The sequence below is a fragment of the Coprinopsis cinerea genome (genome assembly GCF_000182895.1).
Source record: "Coprinopsis cinerea okayama7#130 chromosome 10 map unlocalized cont3.10, whole genome shotgun sequence".
NCBI lineage: Eukaryota > Fungi > Basidiomycota > Agaricomycetes > Agaricales > Psathyrellaceae > Coprinopsis > Coprinopsis cinerea.
The window spans coordinates 497,186-521,522 of NW_003307535.1; the positions used below are offsets into that span (position 1 = coordinate 497,186).

Consider the following 24,337-nt stretch of genomic DNA (forward strand, 5'->3'; position numbering starts at 1 on the left):
GTTTTGTCTGATGCGGCCACTTATACTTCCCGACCTCTAATACCGAATTCCCAATTCAACGTGAACAGGTGCTTGGGGCAGCTCGAGACCTTGGGATATGGCCGACAAACTGCGGAATACCCTTCATTTCATACTAATGACCTTCTGGATAGACAAACACCTTTGAATAGTAACTAGTTAAGAAACTTGCTCTTACCGCGAGCGTTGTTCGTGTTCATTGCAACTTTTGATTTTCTCATCCCCAGTATAGAAATAGGTATTCGTGGGAATGGACCTCAAGGTCCAACGAGGTAACTTGAGGTAACGCCACCATTCACCTTGAGGTACCTCCACCTCACCTCGCAACAACACTAGAACTGGCGTTAAGTCGCGTGTCATTCAGGATGAGGGAGGGTGTAGCTTCCTCAATATCTCCCTCTATCTGGAGACGCGGCTCGTTGTATTGCCACATTATAGGCTAATGCGATTAAGGTCCATCGTTGCTCAAGGTGCCGCGTTCGGTCTTTCACGTCGACAAAACGGTGCGTCTACGATGATGGTATACTACGTCCATCGGTTCCGAGCCCTTACCCGTCAGCTACAGTGCACATGGGGATACACTATGAGTTCACCCTTTGTTGACTCGTCAACGGGGCTCGTCGTCTGACACATTCAAGCAACCTTATGAGTATGTACAGGGAAAAGGCAGAGGTGAGACAGGCGGGGTAGATGATCAACAAAGATGTTTAAGATTGCAATAGAGATGGGAGGTTTTACTTTGGGATTCAGGTAAACAAGGTATCCTCCACCAAGGGCAGGACATCCAAGAAGGGCTGTCGCGCTCAGGTGGTGGGCGTCTATTTGGCCGAGACCACGCGTTGTTTTGTTCCAGCCCAAAAGAAGAAAATGCCAAGTCCCATCAATCACGCCGAGAAAGGCAAGTTCGAATGCCCAAATATGGCCGACCGTCTGAACTTCATTCCCTTCTGCCACCACCGCGACGTGTCCTTTGGCGCTTTCTTCTTCCTGTATTTCTGTGGGTGCTCCAATTTCTTAAATGCTGTAACGAGCTCATGAATCCACAGAGAATTCCAGAAGCATTTCGATCCACGCCTCTGCCCGTTCTTGCTGCATGAATGGGATACCATTGAAGCAAGTGAACGCATAATGTCGGCTGTATACCTCCACAACTCGATATATACCCGGGAATCGTTACAGGGCCGCGCCAATGTGCCACCTCACTCGAGAAACCTATCAACGGTGTCGAGCGTAACCGTTCAGACGGATTCGACTTTCCACTCACATCCAACGGAACCACTTTTGCCACCAAGTAACTCGTCTAGAGATACGTATTTCGGGGGTCCGACGAGAGAAACGGGGGGATCGAGGGTAGATGTTGCCTCCCCAAGCATTCCGAATCACCCATGGGCATCTCCGAACCTTACGGAGGAGAATACGTTCGTCGAAACGGAGAAACCAACCCATTGGAAGCCTGCACGGCGCAGAGCTTCCAAGAGGTGGAGTTGGGCTAGGATCGCATTCGAAATTGCCATTGGTGAGTACACCGGTTGCTCCAGTTATTATCTTTGTCCTGCGGGCTTTGTGGCCCGCTGTGCTCGTCCGCCTGATATGTCCCGAAGTGGTATTGAACGGGGATGCAATGGAATTCACCATATGATCTGCACCGCACTCTACGGCGTATCTTCGTTGCTAGGCAGCCATTTTGTGAAAATGTCGCGATCTAACATGTTTCTGCTGTTCCAGGTGGATGGGCCATTTACAATGCCGTTCGATATTTTTTATCGTTCACGATGTTCGAATCCAATGCTGGACAGACGGCCTCCCTTGCACTAGGGATCAGCTCCGGACTCTGCTTTGCCTTCCTAGTCTGTGCCTCAACCTTGTCATTCTTTCAGTCTCAACTGGTCCTTAGTGGCCTCTCGAACCACTCCGTCTCCACGATGTACTGGACACTCACGTATACCTCCCTGCTATTCCTTTTCGCGCCTGCTGCGGTCAACTTTGCGCTGCTTTTCGCTTGGAAAGATTCCCCGGACTTGCAGTTGCGGATGAAGTATAGGTGCTATATGGACATTGACGTGGTCTGGTCCAGACGTGCCGAGTACTGTAGAGGTCAAGCGTCGACGTGGGGTTTCTGGGTTGTACTCTCAACTTTACGTCTACTTGTCACTGCTCTCTTCATTGTAGGTGCCTCTTACTTCTGTGTGACATTCAGACGCTCATGATGTACTTCGCCTCCAGTTTGGATATCATTTCATTCTCGTCAAGATTCGCCGTATCAATCCCATTAAACCTCGACGATTCCGTGACAAACATCGCCACAAACCCTCTGATGCAGGCTCATTCCATTCTTCCCATGTCAACGGCGTACACCCCATCTCCGAGACTCCAACCACTCACGCTTCCGCCTCCCAAGTCAATCTCGACTCTCGCCACCTCGCGTCAGACGCCTCGTTGCTCTCTTCAAGGACAGGCCGATCGCCCCGCGGTCTCCGCCTCCAGCGCTCGCATTCTTCGGGCCTACTATCGGCTGAGAGTCACCGCAACCCCCCTACCTCGCTGCTCGCCTCTGTTCCTGAACAGGAGAGGGAGAGTGGTGACTTCGGTGGCTTCTCGGATCGGTTCACTTCCCTGGTCTCCCAGATCCACAGGGAGACAGACGATGCTCTCGAATTTGCGAGATCGGATGGGGACAGGGCTTCCTCTCGCTACACGGGCGATAGTTCACCCAGGATTCGAACAGCCTCCCCCGAACAGGAGCACGAGTGGACTTCTTCCTCGGACGACGACGATGGTGCCGAGAATGGAGACACCACGGTCAGGCAATCCAACCACGACGAAGGAGAGGAGGATGACTTCTACGGTAACCGCCCAACGTTACCCCCTGTTCTGGGCTACAACGAATTCGGCCAACCCTACCCTGCGGATACGCAGGTTCCCATGATGAACGGCCTGGTGAGGCGCATGCCGACCATTGAGTCGATGGGCTCCAGGGAGATGGGAAGCAGCATCGCGGCATCGAGCCTGCTCGCGGACGGAAACACCCGACACAGCTTCCAGACCAGATCGAGTCGCCCGCCCACCAGGAACACCCTCCTCTCGATGCTCAGTGCCGACGGCCTGGCCTCACGGAGCTCGACCCCAAGCGAACCCTCGAGCCGTACCAACAGCTTAATGGTGCAAGCCGAGAGGTTAGCTGCGTTGGGGCTGTTGACTGGGACATCCAACGCCAGCGCGGACTCGCCCAACCCCACCGGCACAGGGACGTTCTTCCACAACAGCAGCTCACACGACATCTCGGAGATAGGGGAGCTCATCGATACGGTGCACAGTGTGAAGAAGGTTCCTCCCCCAGAGAGCCCGTCGCATTTGGACCTTCCGTCTGGTAGTGGCAAGCGCGCTTCGAGGGATCTCGATGATATTGCGCGCAACCTGTTCTTCGATCACGAGGACGACCGTTACCTGGACTCGACGAATGGAAGCCGGAGCACCAAGGTCTCCTCGTACCACACGGCGACGATGGGCAGTGGCAAGTCGCCAACGGAAGAGGCGTTCGCGCCGCCTGGGTTGACGCCTTCATGAGGTCTCCCTTTCCATTCTTTTTCGCCAGACACAGCTTAGACGAACGCATATGATCTACGACACCCGACGGACCTAATGCTTTAACGGAAGTCACTTTGTACTCTAGGTCGACCACGTACTCCATGATTTCGATTCTCGAACGTAGCTTACCTCTCATCGTAAAGTTTGCATCGCTCTCGTTTGATTAAAAGACGACCTTTTAGCTACTTGTAATATTATCAGTCCCTGCTTTAGTTAAACTTGCTCTCGTGGAATATATAACGCTTTGCATCTGTTTCTTCGGGTTCGGGAATACTACATTGCAAAGATCACCAAGTACGTTGCCAGCTTCGCGTGAGGGCAGGCAAGAAGGGTGAGTCTTGAAGAACCGACAATCGTGGTTTAGAAGATGTAATCACAGAGGCCAGGATCTTCGGTGCATCCCTATGTTGGAACCGTTTAGTGAGTCAACATCGGCAAACTGACTACATCTCCCCACTCTATGTGTGCCCTGACCACCATTTCTTCCCCGTTCTCCGCAATCGACATAACATCCACTGGGATCGCGCTGCTTGTTTCTCCAAAGGACTCGGCCAGCGAATCTGCGATGGCTTTTCGTACGCTAAGAGCGTCGTTCGTAGGAGGTTCAATGGAAAGAAGAATGTAATGGTTCTTCGGGCCAGCAACTGTGTACTTCTCGGAAGGCATGATGATGCTGCAGGGAGCTGTGTCGGTTCAAGGGTTTTGCTCCCGCCGGATGCTCGAAAACGAAGGGGGCGCGGGAATTCTTCCATCAATTCATCCTTGATGCGAGTTGCGCGCGTCAAATATTCAAGCCAAGAAAAGCAATCGCGGAGAGAAAAATCGGTGGCTGAAAGAAATTGCGACACTCCTATGATGACATCCATGAGCCAAGAATGTTTCCAAGCGTCGCGGAACGGGAAAGAAACCCGTAGAAACATTGCTTTCGATTTATCAGCTTGCTCCCCATGGTGTTTATAAGCCACTTTTCAGCGTATATATACCGGAGGGTGGGTGGAAGAGCCTTTGTCGTCCAGTTGTCCCGGCTAGTATCGACAGCTTCTTAATCGTCTAAACCTTATCAGCCGCGATGTCTGTTCCTCAGAAGGCCATTCAGTACGTTCTTCCCAAGGTAAGCAAACTCCACAAGAGTTCATTTGAATGTGACGTTGACATCATCGCGATACAGGTTGGGGACTACAGAAATCTCAAGCAACAAGAAGTGGACGTTCCAAAGCCCCGATATGATGAAGTCTTGGTGAAGGTCCACGCCGTTTCGTTGCAGGTACATTCACCAACAAATCGTACTTTCGAGACCAGTTCGATTGACACTAGTTTCCCGAATCCAGTACCGCGATTTCGCCATTGCCAAGGGGTTCTACAATGTTGGGTGAGTCTCAGCAATTCTTATCTTGAACCTTCCGCTCAACCTATTGTACAGAGTCTCTGAGAACATCGTCCCATGCTCTGACATGGCTGGAGAGATTGTTGCTGTTGGAGAAGAAGTAAAGGGATGGAAAGTTGGTGACCGTGTTTGCGCCAACTTCTGCACCGACCACTTGCACGGAGACCCTACCCCTGAATCTATCAAGTCCTCGCTGGGTGGCCAATCCCCCGGAGTTTTGACTCAATACCGAACCTTCCCTGCCCACGTACGTTCTTTCTCTGTTCTCGGCGTGCGTCGGTTACTAAAAGGCCTCTACCAGTCCCTCGTCACAATTCCTTCCCACCTCTCCTACGTTGAAGCCTCCACCCTCCCATGCGCAGCCTTGACTGCCTACAACGCTCTTGTCGGCCCCACGCCCGTTCGCGCAGGCGAAACTGTCCTCGTTCTTGGAACTGGTGGTGTCTCTATGTGAGTGCCTCTCCCTGATCGAACTTTGTTGGGTGTGCTAAATATAGACCTACAGCTTCGGACTGCAGCTTGCCGTCGCATCCGGCGCAACCGTCATTGCCACCTCGTCCTCCGACGAGAAGCTGAAGATTGCGAAGAAGCTCGGCGCTCACCATGTTATCAACTACAACAAGACGCCTAACTGGGATGAGGAAGTCAAGAAGATTGTGAGTGATTCCGTTGGCGCTCATGGCACTACGATGGCTAAGCATGGATTTTAGACGAACGGAAGGGGAGTCGACCGTGTTATTGAAGTTGGTGGCCCCGGAACCCTCGCCAAATCTCTCAGCTCTGTGAGGATCGGTGGCTCTGTTCAAGTCATCGGTTTCGTTGGTCAGGTAAGTGTCATCGAATCGCTCATCCTTCCCGATGCTCACAACCGAAAAGGGTGAGGGAACCACCATGGACGTCATCCTCCCTGTCATCAGCAAGTCCATCCTCGTGAGAGGTGTTTACATCGGCCCGGTATCTGAGTACGTGCTCTATTTTACCCCTGGTTTGGCGTTTCGATTAACTTCTTCAGGTTCGAGGCTATGAACAGGCTCATTGAAGCCCACCCAGAGACCACGCGTCCAGTCGTCGATAAGGTCTTCCCATTCGATCAAGCTGCTGACGCCTGGGCCCACCTCGAGTCTCAGAAGCACGTCGGCAAGATCGTCATCCAGGTTGCCCAGAATTAATTGGGTGGTGCCAGTGAACTGTTGAAGTCGTATTTTGCAACATGTATCAAACAAACTGTATCATAGTCATAATGTCAACATTGTTGAACGATGGACCGAGAGTAGCGTAGCGCCCAGGCGCCAATGGGGTGGGATCTTCACTGTTCACGTCACTTCATGAGATCAAACACTAGCAAGACGGTAATTCCCGAATTTGAACTGTGCTCCGCAGGCTGATGATAGTCACCATCGTTGAGAGGGCTCGTTACATAAAGGTTCGTTAATGAATGCTTTGACGCTTTCTAAACATAATCTCGGCCGTTTGGTTTGGAACACGATGGTGACCAAACCAATCGGCTTCAGGTGCGCGAGTTTCGTCGTTTGGAAGCTTGAAGTCGTAATTGAGTAAGACGTGCGCCATCATTGCTTTGATTTCGCTAACAGCGAAGAAACGACCGGGACTAGGATGAGATGCCAAGTCAGCCATTCTCTTTGGGCAGATGAGGGGGAAGCTTATACCATGCGGCACGTCCATGACCGAAAAGTAGATAGTTGGAGTCGAGAGAAACCAGCTGACTGTGGCCATTGCTTGAACCATCTTCCTGCGATCCGGCGAAGCGATAGCCATCGAAGGACTCGGCATTCTCGTAGACCATCTACAAACATGGGTGCGTGTCAGGATACAAGAAATGCTCGGGATGAGGTCGGGAAACGTACTGGATCGGTGTGAAGAGGGCTCGCTGAAGCAGAGACTCTGAATCCAGCTGGAATGACTGCGCCGTTCGAAAGACGGTAGTCGACCCTTGCATTCCTAACTACGGTGACTAGAAAGCAAAGGTCAAGTCTGTGAAATCTAGACGATCAAACAAAGGGTGCTCACTTGGCATTAGTCCTTTCAATCGACAAGTCTCCTTAATGAAGCTGTCCAGCTTGTGCATCTTGCTCATGGCTTCTTTGGTCCACCCCAGCTCGTCGATGGCATATTCAACTTCAGACCGTAAGGGTGCAACGTACTCTTGGCGAGCAGCGAGCTCGAGGAGCGTGTCGGTGACGACCTGGAGACAGCATTGAGCTGGCGAGGCGCTAGTAGATAACTTAACAGTGGAAGCTCACCTGAGTTGTAGTATGAAGTGAAGCTATGTTGACCATGATGAGCCTTCCGGCCAGGTCAGAGAGGGTCTTGCATTTCTCCGGAGCTTCTTCCCAGAGCCAAGAGAGGAGATTTCCCTTGAACATGGCGTCAATTAACCGACCACAATACATGTCAGAATGTCCTGATATTCCCTTACATTCTTGCCTTCCCATGCTGCCTTGGACTTGATTATTTCTTCGGCAAGTGGGGTAATACAATCTTGCACTTTTTTAATCGTCGAGGGGAATCGAGTGATTAGGCGCCCAACAACCCTATTCCAAGGCGACTTCAGAACGGAACGAGCGGACCGGGTAAGTGAAGGACGTACGGTCGAAATGCTGCGGGTAGAAGGGCTAAGAAGGTCCCGGCAGTAACGAGGTGGACAGTAATAGTTTCTTGGATGCGACAGTAGTCGGGGTCGCGACCTGTGACGTGAACCGCCATGGTCAGGTGGTGGCAAGCAAGTGGTAGACCCAAGCTCTCTCACAGAGGGGTAAACCAACGAAAAGCCGGTTGGTGGTTCTGCATATGATGTGGATAATAACATCGTGGATTTTTACGGGGGACCAGCCTAGAAAATTAAGTTCAGCGCTATAGGAAGTGATGAGAAGCAAATGATCTTACTCTCTGTCACAGGAATCAGGTCGGAGAAGGACTGGGATATTTCGTCTTTAATATCCTCGAACCTGAAAGGATAGCCTCTGGTCAAGGGCCCTCGAACGACGCCAATATGATATTCTGCAGTATCGCGACGGTTGACGCTCTTCCCAGGACCATGCATGAGATGGTCGCTTTGGAAAAGCTGCTCGGTAAATCAGTCAGAGACGGTTCCGTTCAAGCGAAGGGCGATCATTACACACCTCAAAGAATGCGTCTCCAAAAGATAGCTGCTCTTTGCTAGCTTTTCGTAAATCCTCTATCAACCGGGAGCCATTGACCACAATCATCCATCGGTTTGGAGAGCTGAGCGTTGGGACTTTGAAAACCGATCCAGGGTACTATAAGCGCTCATGATGTCATATTTCGATCAGAAAAACGATGGATATCCTGCTTACCTTTTCGTAGCCCTCCTGTATCATCTGTTTCCCATTCCCAAATTCATACTTCCAGGCTGAGAGGTACGAGGAGATGAAACCATCAGGGCCCACGGTCGGTATATCGCGAACCTGAACGATGTTTCAAGTCGTCAGTGGCGGAAGTTCTAGACACAGGGGGAGAAGGCCTACCTTGCGTGTGGAAATAGTAAATGTCACCCACTGGTACACAATCCAGGATGAGGCCAAAAATCCCAGAACAGCGGCGTATGTCATGATGTGGGAGGCAAGGATCCAGTTAGACAATCAATGAAGGTTATTATATGCTGCAATGTCAGCTGAGATAGCCGGGCATTTGGGCGCTGTATGTATCATTTACGTGAAGACGACAGTTCGTGTCAGAAGGGTATACCTAGGCGAACGATTTTGAAAGAAGAATCAGCGGACAGACAACCCCGGTTATGTGTTCTGGTATCGGAATGAAAAATGGTATGTATCCACATGGATTTGTGCCTGCGGACCAGGACCAAGAGGTGGACCAGGAGGTTGTATAGAGTGACGACCGCACCGGGTTCAAGTTCAGGTCGACTGAGCCCCGGGCATCACGGCCTCGGTCACAAAAGTAAAATAATAGACCCACAACTTACAAGTGGAGATTTGAGGGACCCTCAAACACACCGGCGATACCGTTGACACCCGTGCCCGCCCTTTCCCCTTTCCCGATGTACACGGGAATGGAGAACATCACACAGGTATGTGTGTGTTTGTCTTTCGGACAGAACATGGAAGATCAATGTCTTCCACTGTCAGGAACCGTATGTACCTGCGGGTCGAGATCTCCGGAATCTTGGTGCGTTTGAAACAGGAACATATGTTCAGTGGGCAGAACACCGTCCATCCACCCTCTGCTCGAATATATCATGGACAATCAGGATGAATCAACTGTATCCAGAAATACGCACCTTTATCGTAGGGGAGGCAATGCCAACACCAATCGGCCTTCAGGAAAGCCCGGCACCAGTGCAATGGGTCAAGCTGATGTCAGGCAAGCAACTATAATTGCGTACAAGTGGCGCAACAGCGCCCAACGTTTACAACACACATCTAATACTTCAGCCGTCCTGCCCTTACTCCTTCCGCTTCCTAAAGAGGATCTCGGCGCTTTCGTTGGGGAGCCGGGTATGGCCAAGCCAATGGGGAGTGGGTGGTTCCCTGCTATCGTTCGGCAGCTTGAAATCGTAGTTCATGAGAAGGTGCGCGAGCATAGCCTTGATCTCAGCCACAGCGAAGAAGCGTCCAGGACTGCCGCGGGGAGAAAGTGTAAGTCCGCCTGCTTCGGAAAAAAGAGGATTAACTAACCAAGCAGATCTGCCGTTGCCGAAAAGAAGGAATGTAGTGTCCAATGCGACCATTTGATTCCTGAGGCTGTCGAGATTGAAACCCTCCGAGTCTTCGCTTTCATCTACGAATCTGAACCCTTTGAAGGTGTGGGGATCCTCATAGTATTGCTGGTGAAGAAGCGTTGAGATTAGTTCAATGGGGAGAGGACGAAAATAGGGAAGCCTACAGGATCGCGATGAGTGGCGTCCGCGGGTACCGCTACCCTGAAACCGGCGGGGACGACAACACCGTTGGAGAAAGTGAAGTCAGATCTAGAGTTCCTTATCATTGACACTGTGCCATTGTTAGAACATATCGCGGGCTGTTTAGAACGCAACTCGTACCCGCAGTGATCCCTGTAACTCGACTGGATTCTCGAATGAAGCTATCGACTTTGCGCATCTTCGTTGTCGCTTCCTTAGTCCACCCATAGGTATTGATGGCATCCTCGACTTCAGATCGCAATGGAGCAAAATACTCTTGACGGGCGGCTAGTTCGAAAAGGGTGTTGCAGAGCACCTGGCAGACAGTCAGATATCCGCAAAGTAAAATGCTAGACAGATCTTACCACAGAGGTCGTATGGATAGCCGCGATGTTGAGGGCGATTACTCGGCCCGAAAGGTCTTCAAGGTTTCTGCGGTGGTCGGGGGCAGCATCTAGCAGCCACGAAATCACATCGGCCTAGGAAATAGGGGGCATTGGTGAGTATTATCCGACAGATAGCTTGAAATGTTGGTCTGATTACTAACCGGTCTTCCTTCCCACTTGCGTCCATGCTTCGCGTCCATTTCCATTCTCTCCTGGAAAAGTGGTGCCAAGTGTTTTTCTATCTTTCGATTTGCTGAGGGGAACTTGGTGATGAGTTTCCCAACGATACTAAGCAACCAATTAGGTTTCAATACAAATACGAGATAGAGATGCTTACGGCCTGAACGGTGCAGGAAGAAGATTGAGGAACGTCCCTGCAGCAACCAAGTGGACAGTAAGGCTTTCCTGGATACGACAGAATTCCTCGTTTCTGCCTATAATTCGAACAGTTTGAGTATGCTGTTCGTGTAGAGAGGTTCGGCCAAGGAACTCACATAGTGGCAACCCGACGAAGAAGCGGTTGGTTGTCCTGGAAATAATGGGCAATAGCGACTTATGAACCTTGAAGCTGGACCATTCTATTCACAACTGTCAGTGCAGGAAATAGAGAGCGACGGGTCTCTTACCTGTTCCAATTGACATGACGTCAGAGACCGCCTGGACGAACTCGTCCCTGATTTCTTCCATCCGTGAAGAGAAGCCTTTGGTGAGAGCACCGCGAACAACAGAGACGTGGTAGGGCGTTTGCCTATCACTGATACTTTTGCCAGCGCCGAGCAAATGGTCTGTTTGGAATAGCTGGGCAAGAATGAGTTCTCAGTAGCGCGACGCAATGGTAGGAACATACCTCGAAGGAAGCATCTCCGAACGATAGCTGATCATCGGTGGCCTTGCGAATATCCTCAGTGAGCTTTGTCCCGTTTGCCACTATCAACCACCCATTGCGCGTTGTAAGGGTAGGCACTTTGAAGACCCCGCCGGGATACTATAGGTTGGCCGCAACGGGTAAGCAAAATACGACAGCGATATGCTTCATCCGCGCTCGTACCTTGTCGTAGCCCTCCTGGATCATTTTTCTTCCTTTCCCGAACTCATACCTCCAAGCAGAGATGTACGACGTGATAAAGCCGTCCGGTCCAATGGTAGGGATGTGTTGGACCTACAAGGGGATGAAAAATGGGCATATTTGCTAGGAAATCGCACTGACCTTCCGTTTGGCGGTCGTAAAAAGAAGCCACAGATATGCGACCCATATTCCAGCGCCCGTCCCAAGGAGGGTGGTATAAGAGAAGGGTAAGCTGAGAGACATGACGATAGTCAGCTCTCGAAGGGAGACACGTCACCGAGGTCCTTTATCGCTCCTTTGGCTCCCTCTTCTCTTCGGGCTACCAACAAGTGAAGTCCGGAATGGAGGGCCCACTATTCAAATTTCCGCGCCTTGTGGTGAATGGAAGCAAGGGAAAGCCAAACTCGAGCCTTGCCGGACCTAGGGTTTCCGTACAACCCTCAAAGGTATAAATACACTAGGTCATTTCGGAAACTGTTCGCTTTAGATTCCGGTTGACCATCGGAAATGTGAACAGGGTGGGGCAGAGGTGGATCTGTCTCACAGTGGACGTCGTGCCAAGCCGTGCTGATGACTTTTGTTGACGATTTGAGGCCTGACCGACGCCCATAAACTTAGACACAGGATTGTAAATGTAGGGAATCAATGGGACACTTACAATCTAAGATTGTATCTCCTGCAACTAGTTCGTGCTCCATAGTCCGAACAATCATCCCCGTCTGCTTCGAAAACATTCCCTCTGTTCACCAACACAAGTTTGCATAGCCGATGCGGGCGACAGGGTTCACGGCGGTCGTCCTTTCCCATGTTGTCCGTTTTCACCGCCGTTGTGGGCTTCTACCGCTGCAACAGTCATAGAAATAGAAGGCGAACAGCTGTGGGCGAGCAAGTACAGAGACAAGCAGTCGCGGGGATTCCGGTCTCCGACCTGCGAGTCCATACCATCAGATAAACCCTAACCCGGAGAACGATGGCCAACGGAATTCAGGATCTTTCATTCAAGGAACAGTAATCGCGTTACTGTCAGAAAAGGTGTCGGGGAATAGAATGTAAGGCATTCAGGATTCAAGCAATTTGATGTATCGATCTATTACTTCAGTCGCAAAAGTTCGTGAACGAAGAGAATTACTACAAATACAACAGACTAGACATTATTCAGTAACACTAGATGTATGGACGGCGAGGATGAATGAATCGTAGGGAAAAGTTGAGTAATTCATGGGAAAGAAGGTCATGAAGGGGTCGTTTCCAGTGCATTCTAGGTTCATTGCTTCTTCGTGATACGTTCTTTGAACATGATTCCAGCTGTCTGGTTGGGGACACGATGGTGTCCAATCCAAATCGGGGCCGGAGGTTCGGTTTCATCATTAGGGAGTTTGAAGTCGTAATTTATCAAAAGGTGAGCCAACATTGCTTTGAGCTCATTGACGGCGAAGAATCGACCAGGGCTGTATATAGCGCCAACCTCGGTGAGATCAAGCCCATACCACGAAACGGAAGGTGGAGGCACGTACCATGCAGAGCGTCCGTTACCGAATAGCATGTAGTTGAGGTCGAGCGATACCAGTTGGTTTCGAAGCCTGTTTGCGCTCTCGTCGTTCCCGTTCGGCCCACAAAATCGGAATCCTTTGAAACTATTGGGATCCTCGTAGATCAACTAAAGGCATTGTCAGTAACTGACACATTCCCATTCATATGAATGTCACACATACAGGGTCATGATGAGTAGGATCAGCTGCAGTAACGACTCTGAAGCCAGCGGGAATGACCGTCCCATTCGAAAGATGATAATCCGTCCTGGCATTACGGACCATCGAGACTTTCAAAATGAAGCTCGGTGAGCGATAGTTCGAGTAAAGAGGGGGAAATATGCACCTGCAAGGAGTCCATTTACTCGACACGATTCTTTGATGAAGCTATCCAACTTGTACATTCTGGTCATCGCCTCTTTAGTCCAGCCATATTCTTCGATCGCCTGTTCTACTTCAGCGCGGAGAGGCACGATATACTCCTGGCGCGCTGCAAGTTCAAACAATGTGTCGTTCAAAGCCTGTGAATTCGGTTACGATTCGCGGAAGGATCGGCATGAAAAGATGAAGCAGGACGCACGAGAGAGGTGGTATGGATCGCCGCAATGTTGATCAAGATGACCCTCCCAGCAATGTCAGCCATTGTTCGACATTGCTCAGGAGCGGCGTCCATCAGCCAGGAAATCAGATTATTCTGCAACGATAATCCAGTTTCAGCGTCTGCCTGCACCTGGAAGAGTTATGTGAGGAACTCACGGGCCGTTTCTCCGACTTGGGTCCATAAATCTGGTTAATCTTAGTAACCTCCTCGACAAGCGGAGTGATATGCTTTTGCACGAGGCTGTTGGAGGCGGGAAATTTGGTGATCAGACGCCCGACAAGCCTGTAGATGACAAGGTGGCAGTCAGTTGACCCTCGTATCAACATTTTTACCCAAGTGTCACCGGCGGAACTAGCGTTTGGGTCAGAACTTACGGTCTCAAGAATGGGGGCAATAGTCCCAGGAACGTTCCTGCGACAACGAGATGGACGGTAAGGTTTTCCTGGATGCTACGGTATTCAGGGTTACGGCCTGTGAGATTTTGTGCCAAGTGAGCAAACACGAACACGTTTTATATTCGAAACCCCCACCAGGGATAGCTTGTACTCACATAAAGGCAGGCCAACAAGCAATCTATTGGTTGTTCGACAGATGGCCGGAATGACTGTTTTGTAGACTTGGATGTGTGACCAATCTGGGATGTAGGTCCGATCAATGATGGTGCCAATATAATGATCCGGTGGGATAGGAAAAGGGGACTGAGGCGGAATGTGGTGGGTGAAAACATACCTTCTGTAGGCGGTATCAAATCGTTGTATGACTGAGCAATCTCGTCTCGAATCTCCTCAAAGAGATGTGGATATCCTTTCGTCAAGGGACCCTGGACAACGCCGATATGATAGGTTGTGTCTCGGTTATTCACAGATTTCCCGGGACCTTGAACCAGGTGGTCGCTTTGGAAAAGCTGTCCATGAAATAATCACGTCAGAAACGAGGTATTGAGCCTGATGGAAGAGTGGCGGCAATGGCGCAGTTGGGACCCACCTCAAAACCGGCGTCACTGAAGGAGAGCTCGTCCTTCCCAGCTTTCCGAATGTCATCGACCAGCTTGGCGCCGCTTACGACGATCAACCAGCGGTTCGGCGAGCTGAGGGTTGGAACTTTGAAAACACCTCCTGGGTACTGAAGGGTGAGGTGGTAAGTATTCGAAGGCGATCGACAGGTTATGTAGACGTTGGTACCTTGTCGTAACCTTCTTGAATCATTTGACGGCCGATGCCAAACTCGTATCTCCAGGCTGAGAAGTACGACATGATAAAACCATCAGAGCCCACCGTCGGGATGCTTCGGACCTGTTCAGAGTAGTTTCAGCATTGGAAATGTATGAGAAGCAGACGATTGACCTTTCGCGTGGCAATGGTGAAGAGAACCCACTGGTAGACCAGCCAACCGAGGACGGCAGCTCCGAGCGCTATGGGGAGGAGGTTGGGATGGTGAACGACGGTCATTAAATCGTTGAAGAATGTCATAGCGAGAAGAAAACCTGAGTGAAGAGAATCAAAAAAGAAGAAGGGGAGAGAATGCCGAAATCTCTAACCAGCCAGTTTACGACCTCTGTCCCTTTATACATGTTTGATCTTACCGTCCCTGGGTGTGGCGATGATGGTTGCACCTGTCTCCAGTGACAAGCCGCCAACACAGCAGTAGGTAAGTATGAGGTACAGAGCACCCTCAGATTTTACGGAATGGAAACAATTGGTGTGTGTATGTCATTCGCCGCTTCCTCATGGAACAACCTTTCCCAAAGAGGGGCCTTGTACCAGCCCCGCAGCGTTTGGGCGCTCGATGCCATCATGTTCTTTTGGCGCTTCAAACGCGAGTCCCGGAGCCCGCGAGGTACGTTGAAGCCAATAGAAGCAGCATCATTGTAGTGTATTGCGTCCGCGGCTAACGGGATGTGGACCGGCCACCTATCACTTGGTATCAACAAAGATAAGCGCGTGCTTTCACTCAAAACGCCTCATATGGAGTCACGCGGACTGGATATGCGGCGTGCGTGCCAGATTATCTGGCCGATAACGTTTAGTGAACCCCTTCAAGTTGCTGCCCCTTGGATGAATATTGTCAAGAGATGGACCACTGCCACCCACCCCCCCTTTCGGCCTTTCTTCGTCAAAACAAGCGGAGTATTATTATTATACAAAGGAGAGGGTGTATGTGAGCCTTGCGTTACTCTAGACTCCAGCTCAAGCTCTAGACAAAATGGTACCTCAGCTAATAGAGCTGATGATTCAATTGGTGGCCGTCCTACCCCGGATATTCTTTTAAAGCATTCCCTAAATAACGTTCGAAAGCGTTTGTGGCTGTCGAAAGTGAATCTAGTATCCATTTTTGCTTCCTTTGAATACCGCATATCGTCTATGAAAACCTATACAAGAATGTTTTGGCAATTCTGGAATCCATCGCGGAGTACGGATATGACCGCACCTGCATCTTAATCTAGTATCATCGAGGGTTGTGCCATCACCTTCAGGGACGCAGAGCACCTCGAGGCATTCACCGCCCGGAAACTGTCAGCAGAATCCTCTATCAGCAGGTGTTATAATCTCCTGAATACATTGTTGCCCAGTATAGAGTCGTTTGTTGACTTGCGATTGAAATCCCCCATTGAGGTATTCCGAGATGGATAGTTCCACTGCAACATGGTATGGAAAGAAGCAGCATGGGACTACTCTCCAATTGAATTATCTCGCGTATTGGGGTTTTGGTGAGACCGAGGTCACCGTAAGTTAGTGGTTACGGCGTATTTCACACTGTATTTAGCAGCGCGCTTTAATGTAGAAGTTCTGCAAGGAGATGTGCTGAATGGCGTGCGCACTATGCCTTCATTCTGAGCAATTGATGGTTCAGAAGAGACGATAACGGAAGTCTAAACCTGTATACGGCATGACGGAAATTATGCACAACGGATTGATATCGTTTCATTTGTTCAAACCTATGCATACGGAGGCAGCAAAGGGCCTTCAAGGCCTAAGTGCCATATTCCGACCAAGCAGACTGCCTGTCAGAAAACAGCAAGGCCGTACTTAGTAAATAACGCCAGTTCCCCTGACAGGAAACCATCTAGTCAATAGCTTCAAGTGGCCCCTGCCCCGAGTTGGCCTTAGATGCTAGGAGGTCCATGACGATAAGGCCTCTTCCATTTCAATCGGATTTGAGAAACCAGGGGACGGACTCCTTGCACCTGCACCTCGCGAAGCCCCTCTTGCACAGGATCCATTGGTACAATGGCACTCTCTTCTTACCATTGGAATCAAGTACGACGGAAGCAACGAGCTAAATCCGCAACTGTAGTGCAATTCTCGTGACCTCTGCAGTCATATATGGCGCCTATCCCGTCCGGAGGTCAAGGAGCGCTATCTTTGCATTGATGGAATACCAGAGTTTCTGTGGAGCGCTAAGTAGCTGAAGTATGGAATCTAATTATACGTCTACTATTCTACATCACTTCGTTTCCTGAACAAGACTCGGCCAGTCGGGCTTGGTGACTTGAGCGTTGCGTACCAGAAATGTGAGGGAGGGGTGGTGCTGTCATTCTCCAACTTGATATCATAGTTCATCAAGATGTGGGACATGATCGCCTTCATTTCACTCGCTGCAAAGAACCTCCCAGGGCTGCGCCGAGCGCGTCAGTGCATCAAACAAAGGCCGGGAGGATGGAACTGGAGGCTTACCACGCAGACCGTCCATGACCAAAGAAAAGGAAGTTGGCGTCGAGCGAGACCAATTGGTTGCGGTGATGCTGGTTTTCTTTGGCATCCTCTCGAATCTCTGAGAATCGGAAACCGTTGAAGGACATTGGGTCTTCGTATTCGTTCTGTTTCAGGGGTCAGATGGGTTTACCCCGATTGAAAGAGAAAAGCGTACGGGATTACAGTGACTCGGTGAAGATGCAGCCGCTACTCTGAATCCCGCAGGGATCACGGTACCGTCGGAGAGCTTGTAGTCCACCCTGGACTTCCTCTGTATCGATACTAACGGAAATGGTGAATTCGGGTTCGAAGGGGCCTGTCACGGTTATGACGCTCACCCGCAGAAAGTGTGTGGAGGCGGCTAACCTCCTTGATGAAACTGTCCAGCTTGCGCATCTTACCCATCCCTTCCTTTGTCCATCCGTATTCCTTGAGAACTTGGTCGATTTCCTCTCTTAGTGGTGCGATGTACTCGTGTCGAGATGCGAGTTCGAAGAGAGTATTGCTCAAGGTCTATCCCGAAACGTTAGCATCTGTTGACTCACCACCTTTGGAGAGGTGTTCACTCACGATAGTCGTAGTGTGAATAGCAGCGATATTGACGGCAACCAGTCGAAGCGCCAGATCATTAAGATTGTCCAATTCCTCGGGAACCGTGTCCAACAGCCACGAGATGATATCACTCTAGGTCGACTTTTAGTCCGTAAGTGACACTACAACTTGAATATGGACTTACAGGCCTCCCTTCCCACTTCCGACTACCATGCATCGCATCGAGCTCTTTCCTTTCAATGAAAAGAGGGTCAACATGCTTTCTCAGCCTTCGCAGATCGCCTGGGAACCTGCTAACAAGTCGTCCAATAATACTAACCAGAGGTTATCAAACGGGTATCATCCTCCAATGCAATCAAGCGACTTACGGTCTGAATGATTCGGGTAGAAGATTCAGAATATTCGCAACCACGAATGTATGAATTGTAAGGTTCTCCAATAAGCTGCAATACTCCGAGTTACGGCCTGGAGGAATCAAGGGTCAGAACGTTTGAAATGCATTCGGAGGAGCGCACAACGGAAGCTCCACTCACACAGAGGAAGACCGACGAACAGTCGGTTACTTGTTCGGCTGATAATTGGCGTAAGCGTGTTCATAATCGTGTAGGGTGTCCAATCTAAAATTAGAAACCGGCCGTCATCGTCAATGTTAGCTGTCGAAGTAAATAATAAAGAGTCGGAATCGGCATTGTGCCGACTTACCAGTGGTTGCAGGCATGAACTGCGAAAATGAGTGAACCATCTCTTCCTTGAGTTCTCCAAAGCGTGAGGGAAAGGCTCTCGTGAGAGGCCCTCGGACGGTCTCGATGTGGTACGGGTGGAGGCGACAATTCTTAGTCCCGAAGGTGTGGTCGCTGTGGAGGAGCTACAGGGGCGGCAAGTAGTGCTGTGAGCACAGGGACCGTGGTGACAAGAGACAACTCTACGCACCTCGAAAGCTGCATCGGGGAAGCTGAGCTGGTCTGGAGTCGCCTTTTTGATGTCCCCGACCATTTCTGGGCCGCTCAGCACAATCATCCATCGGTTGGGGGTGGTAACAGTAGGTATTTTGAACGCTCTTCCCGGGTACTGCGATGATCAAGCGCCTGAGTCCTGCAGTGGAGAACGCCAGGGAGGGTGACCCATACCTTCTTATATCCCTCTTCGACCATATGGTGGCCATAAACCAAAAACTTCCAGCCAGAGATATACGAACTGATGAAACCGTCACCTCCGACGGTAGGGATGTGCTGGACCTATACCTCACAGTCGGTGGTGAGACGCTGAGCACGAGTGCGACTTGAAAGCTCACCTTTCGTCTAGTGGCATGGAAGAGATACCATTGGTAGAGCAACCACGTCGCCAACCCAATTCCAAGTATCTGCAGTGGACTGTACATCGACATGTTAACAATGTCGATGTTGGGCGGAGGACGGGGAATTGTTAGAAAGAGGAATCGAGGTTCGCCTCGGCTAAGTGGAGTTCCAACATCTTTATCGCTACGACCCCTGCCGTGAACCAAGGACTAGGTAGAGGCTACAGGGCAGATTGAATGGTATGGAAAGTCGGTCCTTCCGCCCCTACGCTTGTCGGTGGCGAAGTCAAACCGAACAAAGCCGGGTGTTGGAAGCGGAAGTACGATTAACTGGCAGCATCGAAGCCTGGCAGTTTGATTGGTCGGCTACGCGGAGAGGGAATTGTTCGGGCGTTTTCATAATGAGGCGGGGGCGGGTGTATGCGAGGCCGGTGACTATTTACAGCCCTACGTCTTCAAACTTGGGACATTACTTCTTCATTAACAAAGTCTCCACTCCGTATGAAACTCAGCTGCACGCACTATTGTTGATAAAAAGCACTGACTCGGTACATCGGTAATGTCCAAAGAATGGCGATAAACAATCGGACGAAAAGGACTTAGTCGCAGGCAGATGGAGAACTTAGTGCTTCAGGGTTTTCCACGCGGCGACGAAGAGGAACATGAGGACCCAGAGTTGAAGCAAAGGATCCAAAGAATACATCCGACCCGAGCCAGTCTCGTCCGATGCGCCCCCAGGTTGTTGTCCTGCAGAGCCAGGCTCTGGGAGACCACCGCCAGTGCTAGGTGCTGGGACCCCACTGCTGCCAGTACCAGGTTCGCGTGCGTCTTGGGAGCCAAAGACTCGGATGAAACCAACCTCTGTATGGCAAGAAAAGTGGCGGACAGTCAGCTCCACGACTTGATTTTTTACCAGAAGGGATCCTTACCAAAAGCCGAATTGCCGCCGCTGTGCACGTTCTGCAGGGTCAATTCATACTGTGCGTCAGGATTGAGGTCAGCGGCTGCAAACTTGAGGGTGGTACCACGCCATTCGCATCCCGGTGCATCGCTGCCGCCGCAGACTGCAGCGGTGTCGTAGATCTTGGAATGCAGCACAGTGGAGTTGCCAGTGTCGGTGAGGGTTGCTCTGTAAGAACCGTGGGTGGAATTCCAGCCACCAAAGACTTGGATGCCCGTTCCTGTTCACATATAGAGTCAGGTTCAAGGGGATGAGGAAGCGATTGCTGTCACCCTACCTTGGAATCTGTGGACGAGGGTCGCCCAATCATCTGTAGTGAAAAGCGCTCGGCGCTCAACGTAGATCGCCGGCTTTAGACCGCCTTCGCCAGGCACTACGTCATCTTGAATATTGAGGAGCGACCATGTTCCATTCGTAGCGAGACCGGACAGGGCCTCGTCCCTCACGTCCGATGCATTGGGCTGGAGACCCCTGTAAAGCGATAAATTAGCTTGGTCCAAATCGATGACATCACCGAGACCTACTCAATTGTGCCGACCTTCTGCCTCGCGACGGCAAAGTCCAGCAGGAAAGCGGGACCCTCATTTAAGCCATCTCGAGTTCCAAGGTTTGTGATGGTCAACTCGTGCCTTCCCTCCGTCAAATTGCGCAAAGTATGCATGAGATGGGATCTCCCGGCTGCAAGAGCAGGATAAAAGGCGGTGTGGACAGTCGGCGTCTCGTCGTCGAGGGCTAGAGAGTAAACACCATAGGCGGGGCCAGTGTCTCCGTAGAGGTAAAGTTCAGAACCTGTGACATAATTCAGTGACGGCTCAGGCGGTTGGAAAGAGACAATCGGAACTGACCCCAGAACTCGATGCTAACAGTTGCATTGGGTGTCTCTGTCCTTTTGTAGGTCCAGAGGTGCCAATTCCTTTGTGGGATTGGTTTCAAAGGGTTGGAAGAATTCATGTCAGCGATCGTCGAAATCCATCCATCCGAGAAAGTCATCAAAGGAGAAAAGTCGTCTATGGTGGTGTTGACGTAGTAATTGGCTCCATCATCGCCCAGTCGGACGGTCGGAGGCTGATTTGGAGGGAGAACAGGAAAGGGCGGCTCCGTTGAGTTCAACGCAGGACTGCTAGTTGATTGATTGGGATTCGCAGACGAGGTATGAGAAGGTGAGCTCATGGTTCACGATGGGATAGAGGTGTATGTCCTGTAGGATAGGCGTTATATCGCGAGACTTTTATACCTCTTGAGAAGAAGGGAGCCTTTGTAAGACGCGACGTACTTGGATAAATTGGCCTTCCTGAAGAGTTCGCGACTTGACGCAGTGGGAATCGAGCTACTGGGATCGTCAAAGGCTCGGAGAATTGAAGCAGAGAAACAGCAAAGTTTGGACGAGAGAGGGCACTGCCTAGGAACCAAAGGGGCACGAGAAGACCTTCGCGGGAGATCCACGTTCCTCTATTTATGTATAGACTGACGGCGTGGACTCCCCGTGGCTACCATCACACGCCATTGCCAAGCACGCACATAAACCAGACAATGTCCGCAAATCCGCAATTGTAGCCGCTCAGCGCAGGGTAATCCAGTCACCTTCAGATTGGAAGGACACCTCAAGACTCCTGTCGAACGATGCCTGGTCAATGGGCTAGACTGAGGGTTTCTGGACACAACTTACTTCTACTTCCAAGTCCACTGGTAGGCTCAAGTGACCTTTCTGAAGCGCCGGTGACCTTTGTGGGGTCTACGTGAGCCGCCCGCTACCTCCCACCATCCGCAGTCGACTGATCCTTGTCACTGGGTGCCGGTTGGACTTGGTTCTCTCTTGGCGTATACAGAGTACACAGCTCGAAGCTCTACTTCACAGAACGGTCAGGCCATCCCGACTGTCTTCTTACAAATGCTGTGGGTGAGGATTGTGGAGGTAGGTCGAAAGTAGGCAGGGGTGATCGTGATAGTGATAGTATTGGCAGCTCGCGTTGAAGCGAACAAACCCTGTTCACGAGGTCCCCGCGTGGGAAATACATATCTTATCTCTCCCTCGTGGCTGTACGATAATCAATGATCAAATTGGTTCAATCTGCGCGCTTATCTCATGATCCGTTGCTTGGCGCCTCAAAAACGGGGTAGAGAATATCAGGCATTTATCTCTGCTACAGAAGGAAGCTTCTTGTGGGGTAATGACCATCTTGACACTTTGCATCTCCGGACGATCCCCCCTCGCCAGCGCCTACAAAGCTTCCTGCACAGGAACCGTGGACACTGCACAATCGGGTTAGCCTAGTCCCTCCAACATTGGAGCCTGGGAAGGACTTACGCTTGAGTGCACTAAAGCAAATAGATCATCGACCTTCGAAACGTACTCTTTCGAGAAGAGATAGTCAAGCCACCAGTCCAAATTCGAATCTTTACCGACCACAGCAGTTGAGATGATCCTCCTCGCATAAGGAAACACCCAGCCCGGGGGTACTTTGTCGATGGACACCTGGTGGTGACCTAAAAAAGAAACGTGCGTCAATCAGTCGATAAACCATACATATGGAGACTCCACTCACGAGCGCTCGCCCACCTTTGGCAGTGCAGGGCAGCCTTGACCATGACCGTATCCTCCGATACGAACAGATCAGGTCCACACCTCTCCCTATCCTCCAAAAAGTCGAGAAGGGACTTATGGTGGAAGTAATACAAGTCCGCAGTCCCCCGCTGAGGTACATGCACAAGCGAATGGAGGCCTCCAAACAGCATCTCCACGTCGCTCGCTTTATACTGCAGAAACCGGTTTGCCACCTCCCCCATCAGACTCGGGAGAATGATATTAATACCCGTCTTTCCCCTCGTGTATTCTTCACGAAACTGAGAAATGCTGTTCAAAAGGCGGATAGCGAGTGCCGAAAGTCGAGGATTCGGGCAACGGTGGAGGATGGCGGAGTAGAGTGCGTCAAGGTGGGCCAGGGGGTTGCGATATCCCCTCGGTGCTGCAGTAGAAGAAAGTGGCCTAGCTTTTGCGAGAAGGACTATCTTCAGCTGTCCTTGAGGATCATACTCATTGGGATCGTCGATAAACTTCAACACAGTCGTCGCATAAATGAACTGGCCCGACGCGTTCACCACGAGTCGCCGGATCGACTCCTCCGCTGGCCAATTGACATCCTCGATCTTGTACTTGCGCCGAATACGCTCCAGCTCAGCGCGAAAGAACAGCTCAATGTCGAGGCTCGGCTTGTACCGCTCATCGAGTACAAACTCCCGTGCCGCAATCTCAGCAAAGTGGTCCCGCATCGGTTGGTCAGGACGACTCGAAATGACGATGGAAAAAGGAAGTTGATGGATGGCTATGGCGCTGTGCAATGACCTGAGAATCTCCAGTTTATGTCCCTCCTTTAAACACTCATCCAACCCATCTATGAAGATGACCTTGGGCCATTGAGAAGTGTCATACGGAGACCGAGAAGCCCAGGCTTCCTGCACAGGCTGAACAACCAGCAACTCCAACTGCTTCCCCAACCTCTTCGAGCAGACCGCCTCGTCCCTCGCAATAGCAGCGGAGATAAACCGCCTCGCATCCGGTATCTTCTGTGCAATCTGGTACGCCAATGTGGCGATGAACCCTTTGGTCGTACTGCGCTCGCCCGAGCGATAAGAGAAGAAGAAGGACGCAGCCAGCCCCCCTTCAGCATCACAGGTCTCCGCCAGGGAACGCATTATGGCGGATTTGCCCGACCCTGCTGGACCTTTGAGCCAGGCTATCCTGGTCGAGGTTGAGCTGGAAGGAGGCGGCGACTGGACATCTTCAAGGTCGACAGCTTGAGGTTCACCTGAATCATAAATCCAGGTCAACAGGTCGTTTTGCACTTTCGTTCTTGTCCCTTTATGGCATCCGGGAACATAATTATCGGCTTCATCGTCCGCGTCGTGCATCGCGCTCGCGAGGATGTGGTTTCGTAGTACGCTGATACCTGTGAACCCACATAAACACCGCGTCGATCCTGGACTGAGATGGTCTAATCTCACCATGGTCGGGGCTATGAGAGCATGTCGATGAAGAATTTGGGACCCCTTCGTAGTGAATGTAGTCGCCGCTCACATTGATGAGCTTCCCGCCATGTCGATTGTCGATGCTGAAGTTGGTGGACTGGTTGAACATGGGGTATGGAGAGGTGAGAGATGGCAGAACGAAGCCTCACTATGCACTGTCGACTGCATATGTCTTGGGGGATATGTAATTTATAGCTTCTGAAATAGAATCCGAGAAGGGAATATGATGTTCTTGAAGGAAGGAATTAAAGGAACGCATAAACAATACCAACACACAGCCTCAGAAGAGCCTGTCTCACGGGATGATATTAAGCGCCCGACATGTGCAGTTACCAGTAGGGTTAAATTG

The 24,337-nt window shown here is 50.9% G+C and overlaps 9 protein-coding genes across 9 annotated transcripts; 2 read left to right on the plus strand and 7 right to left on the minus strand.

Moving 5' to 3' along the window:
• Positions 1-967: 967 nt before the first annotated feature.
• Positions 968-3,582, plus strand: CC1G_01617 (hypothetical protein; the record flags this gene model as incomplete). Its single annotated transcript, XM_001833888.2, has 4 exons — positions 968-1,015; positions 1,065-1,534; positions 1,744-2,183; positions 2,242-3,582. Exons 2-4 carry the CDS (start codon positions 1,147-1,149, stop codon positions 3,580-3,582), a joined length of 2,169 nt encoding a protein of 722 aa, XP_001833940.2. The 5' UTR covers positions 968-1,015; positions 1,065-1,146.
• Positions 3,583-3,963: 381 nt separating this feature from the next.
• CC1G_15269 (hypothetical protein) lies at positions 3,964-4,269 on the minus strand (the record flags this gene model as incomplete). Its single annotated transcript, XM_002910315.1, has 2 exons — positions 3,964-4,005; positions 4,048-4,269. 2 exons carry the CDS (start codon positions 4,267-4,269, stop codon positions 3,964-3,966), a joined length of 264 nt encoding a protein of 87 aa, XP_002910361.1.
• Positions 4,270-4,618: 349 nt separating this feature from the next.
• Positions 4,619-6,156, plus strand: CC1G_01618 (alcohol dehydrogenase superfamily protein; the record flags this gene model as incomplete). The annotated part of the gene is made up of 9 exons (XM_001833889.2): positions 4,619-4,714; positions 4,772-4,867; positions 4,932-4,972; positions 5,024-5,234; positions 5,289-5,437; positions 5,493-5,643; positions 5,698-5,814; positions 5,864-5,949; positions 6,000-6,156. Exons 1-9 carry the CDS (start codon positions 4,673-4,675, stop codon positions 6,154-6,156), a joined length of 1,050 nt encoding a protein of 349 aa, XP_001833941.1. The 5' UTR covers positions 4,619-4,672.
• A 259-nt stretch (positions 6,157-6,415) lies between these two features.
• Positions 6,416-8,577, minus strand: CC1G_01619 (cytochrome P450; the record flags this gene model as incomplete). Its single annotated transcript, XM_001833890.2, has 12 exons — positions 6,416-6,596; positions 6,655-6,791; positions 6,853-6,959; positions 7,016-7,190; positions 7,249-7,362; positions 7,425-7,539; positions 7,596-7,692; positions 7,755-7,838; positions 7,892-8,069; positions 8,128-8,265; positions 8,323-8,433; positions 8,494-8,577. The coding sequence occupies 12 exons, from the start codon at positions 8,575-8,577 to the stop codon at positions 6,416-6,418; spliced, it is 1,521 nt and encodes a 506-aa protein (XP_001833942.2).
• Positions 8,578-9,428: 851 nt separating this feature from the next.
• On the minus strand, positions 9,429-11,579 carry CC1G_01620 (cytochrome P450; the record flags this gene model as incomplete). Its single annotated transcript, XM_001833891.1, has 12 exons — positions 9,429-9,603; positions 9,661-9,809; positions 9,869-9,975; positions 10,026-10,200; positions 10,250-10,363; positions 10,432-10,558; positions 10,608-10,704; positions 10,765-10,848; positions 10,897-11,068; positions 11,118-11,255; positions 11,319-11,429; positions 11,478-11,579. The coding sequence occupies 12 exons, from the start codon at positions 11,577-11,579 to the stop codon at positions 9,429-9,431; spliced, it is 1,551 nt and encodes a 516-aa protein (XP_001833943.1).
• Positions 11,580-12,600: 1,021 nt separating this feature from the next.
• CC1G_01621 (cytochrome P450) lies at positions 12,601-14,935 on the minus strand (the record flags this gene model as incomplete). The annotated part of the gene is made up of 11 exons (XM_001833892.2): positions 12,601-12,784; positions 12,851-12,993; positions 13,049-13,155; positions 13,212-13,386; positions 13,446-13,559; positions 13,622-13,748; positions 13,841-13,937; positions 14,196-14,370; positions 14,451-14,588; positions 14,648-14,758; positions 14,810-14,935. 11 exons carry the CDS (start codon positions 14,933-14,935, stop codon positions 12,601-12,603), a joined length of 1,497 nt encoding a protein of 498 aa, XP_001833944.2.
• A 1,965-nt stretch (positions 14,936-16,900) lies between these two features.
• CC1G_01622 (cytochrome P450) lies at positions 16,901-19,125 on the minus strand (the record flags this gene model as incomplete). Its single annotated transcript, XM_001833893.2, has 12 exons — positions 19,002-19,125; positions 18,838-18,945; positions 18,641-18,778; positions 18,413-18,575; positions 18,244-18,327; positions 18,079-18,175; positions 17,895-18,024; positions 17,729-17,842; positions 17,497-17,671; positions 17,334-17,440; positions 17,141-17,283; positions 16,901-17,081 (listed from the first exon to the last, which is right to left on the minus strand). The coding sequence occupies exons 1-12, from the start codon at positions 19,086-19,088 to the stop codon at positions 16,901-16,903; spliced, it is 1,527 nt and encodes a 508-aa protein (XP_001833945.2). The 5' UTR covers positions 19,089-19,125.
• Positions 19,126-19,626: 501 nt separating this feature from the next.
• Positions 19,627-21,150, minus strand: CC1G_01623 (hypothetical protein; the record flags this gene model as incomplete). Its single annotated transcript, XM_001833894.2, has 5 exons — positions 20,811-21,150; positions 20,490-20,754; positions 20,243-20,436; positions 19,934-20,185; positions 19,627-19,865 (listed from the first exon to the last, which is right to left on the minus strand). The coding sequence occupies exons 1-5, from the start codon at positions 21,133-21,135 to the stop codon at positions 19,627-19,629; spliced, it is 1,275 nt and encodes a 424-aa protein (XP_001833946.2). The 5' UTR covers positions 21,136-21,150.
• Positions 21,151-22,183: 1,033 nt separating this feature from the next.
• On the minus strand, positions 22,184-24,097 carry CC1G_01624 (NWD2; the record flags this gene model as incomplete). The annotated part of the gene is made up of 5 exons (XM_001833895.2): positions 22,184-22,215; positions 22,271-22,281; positions 22,317-22,449; positions 22,509-23,909; positions 23,965-24,097. The coding sequence occupies 5 exons, from the start codon at positions 24,095-24,097 to the stop codon at positions 22,184-22,186; spliced, it is 1,710 nt and encodes a 569-aa protein (XP_001833947.2).
• Positions 24,098-24,337: the final 240 nt, after the last annotated feature.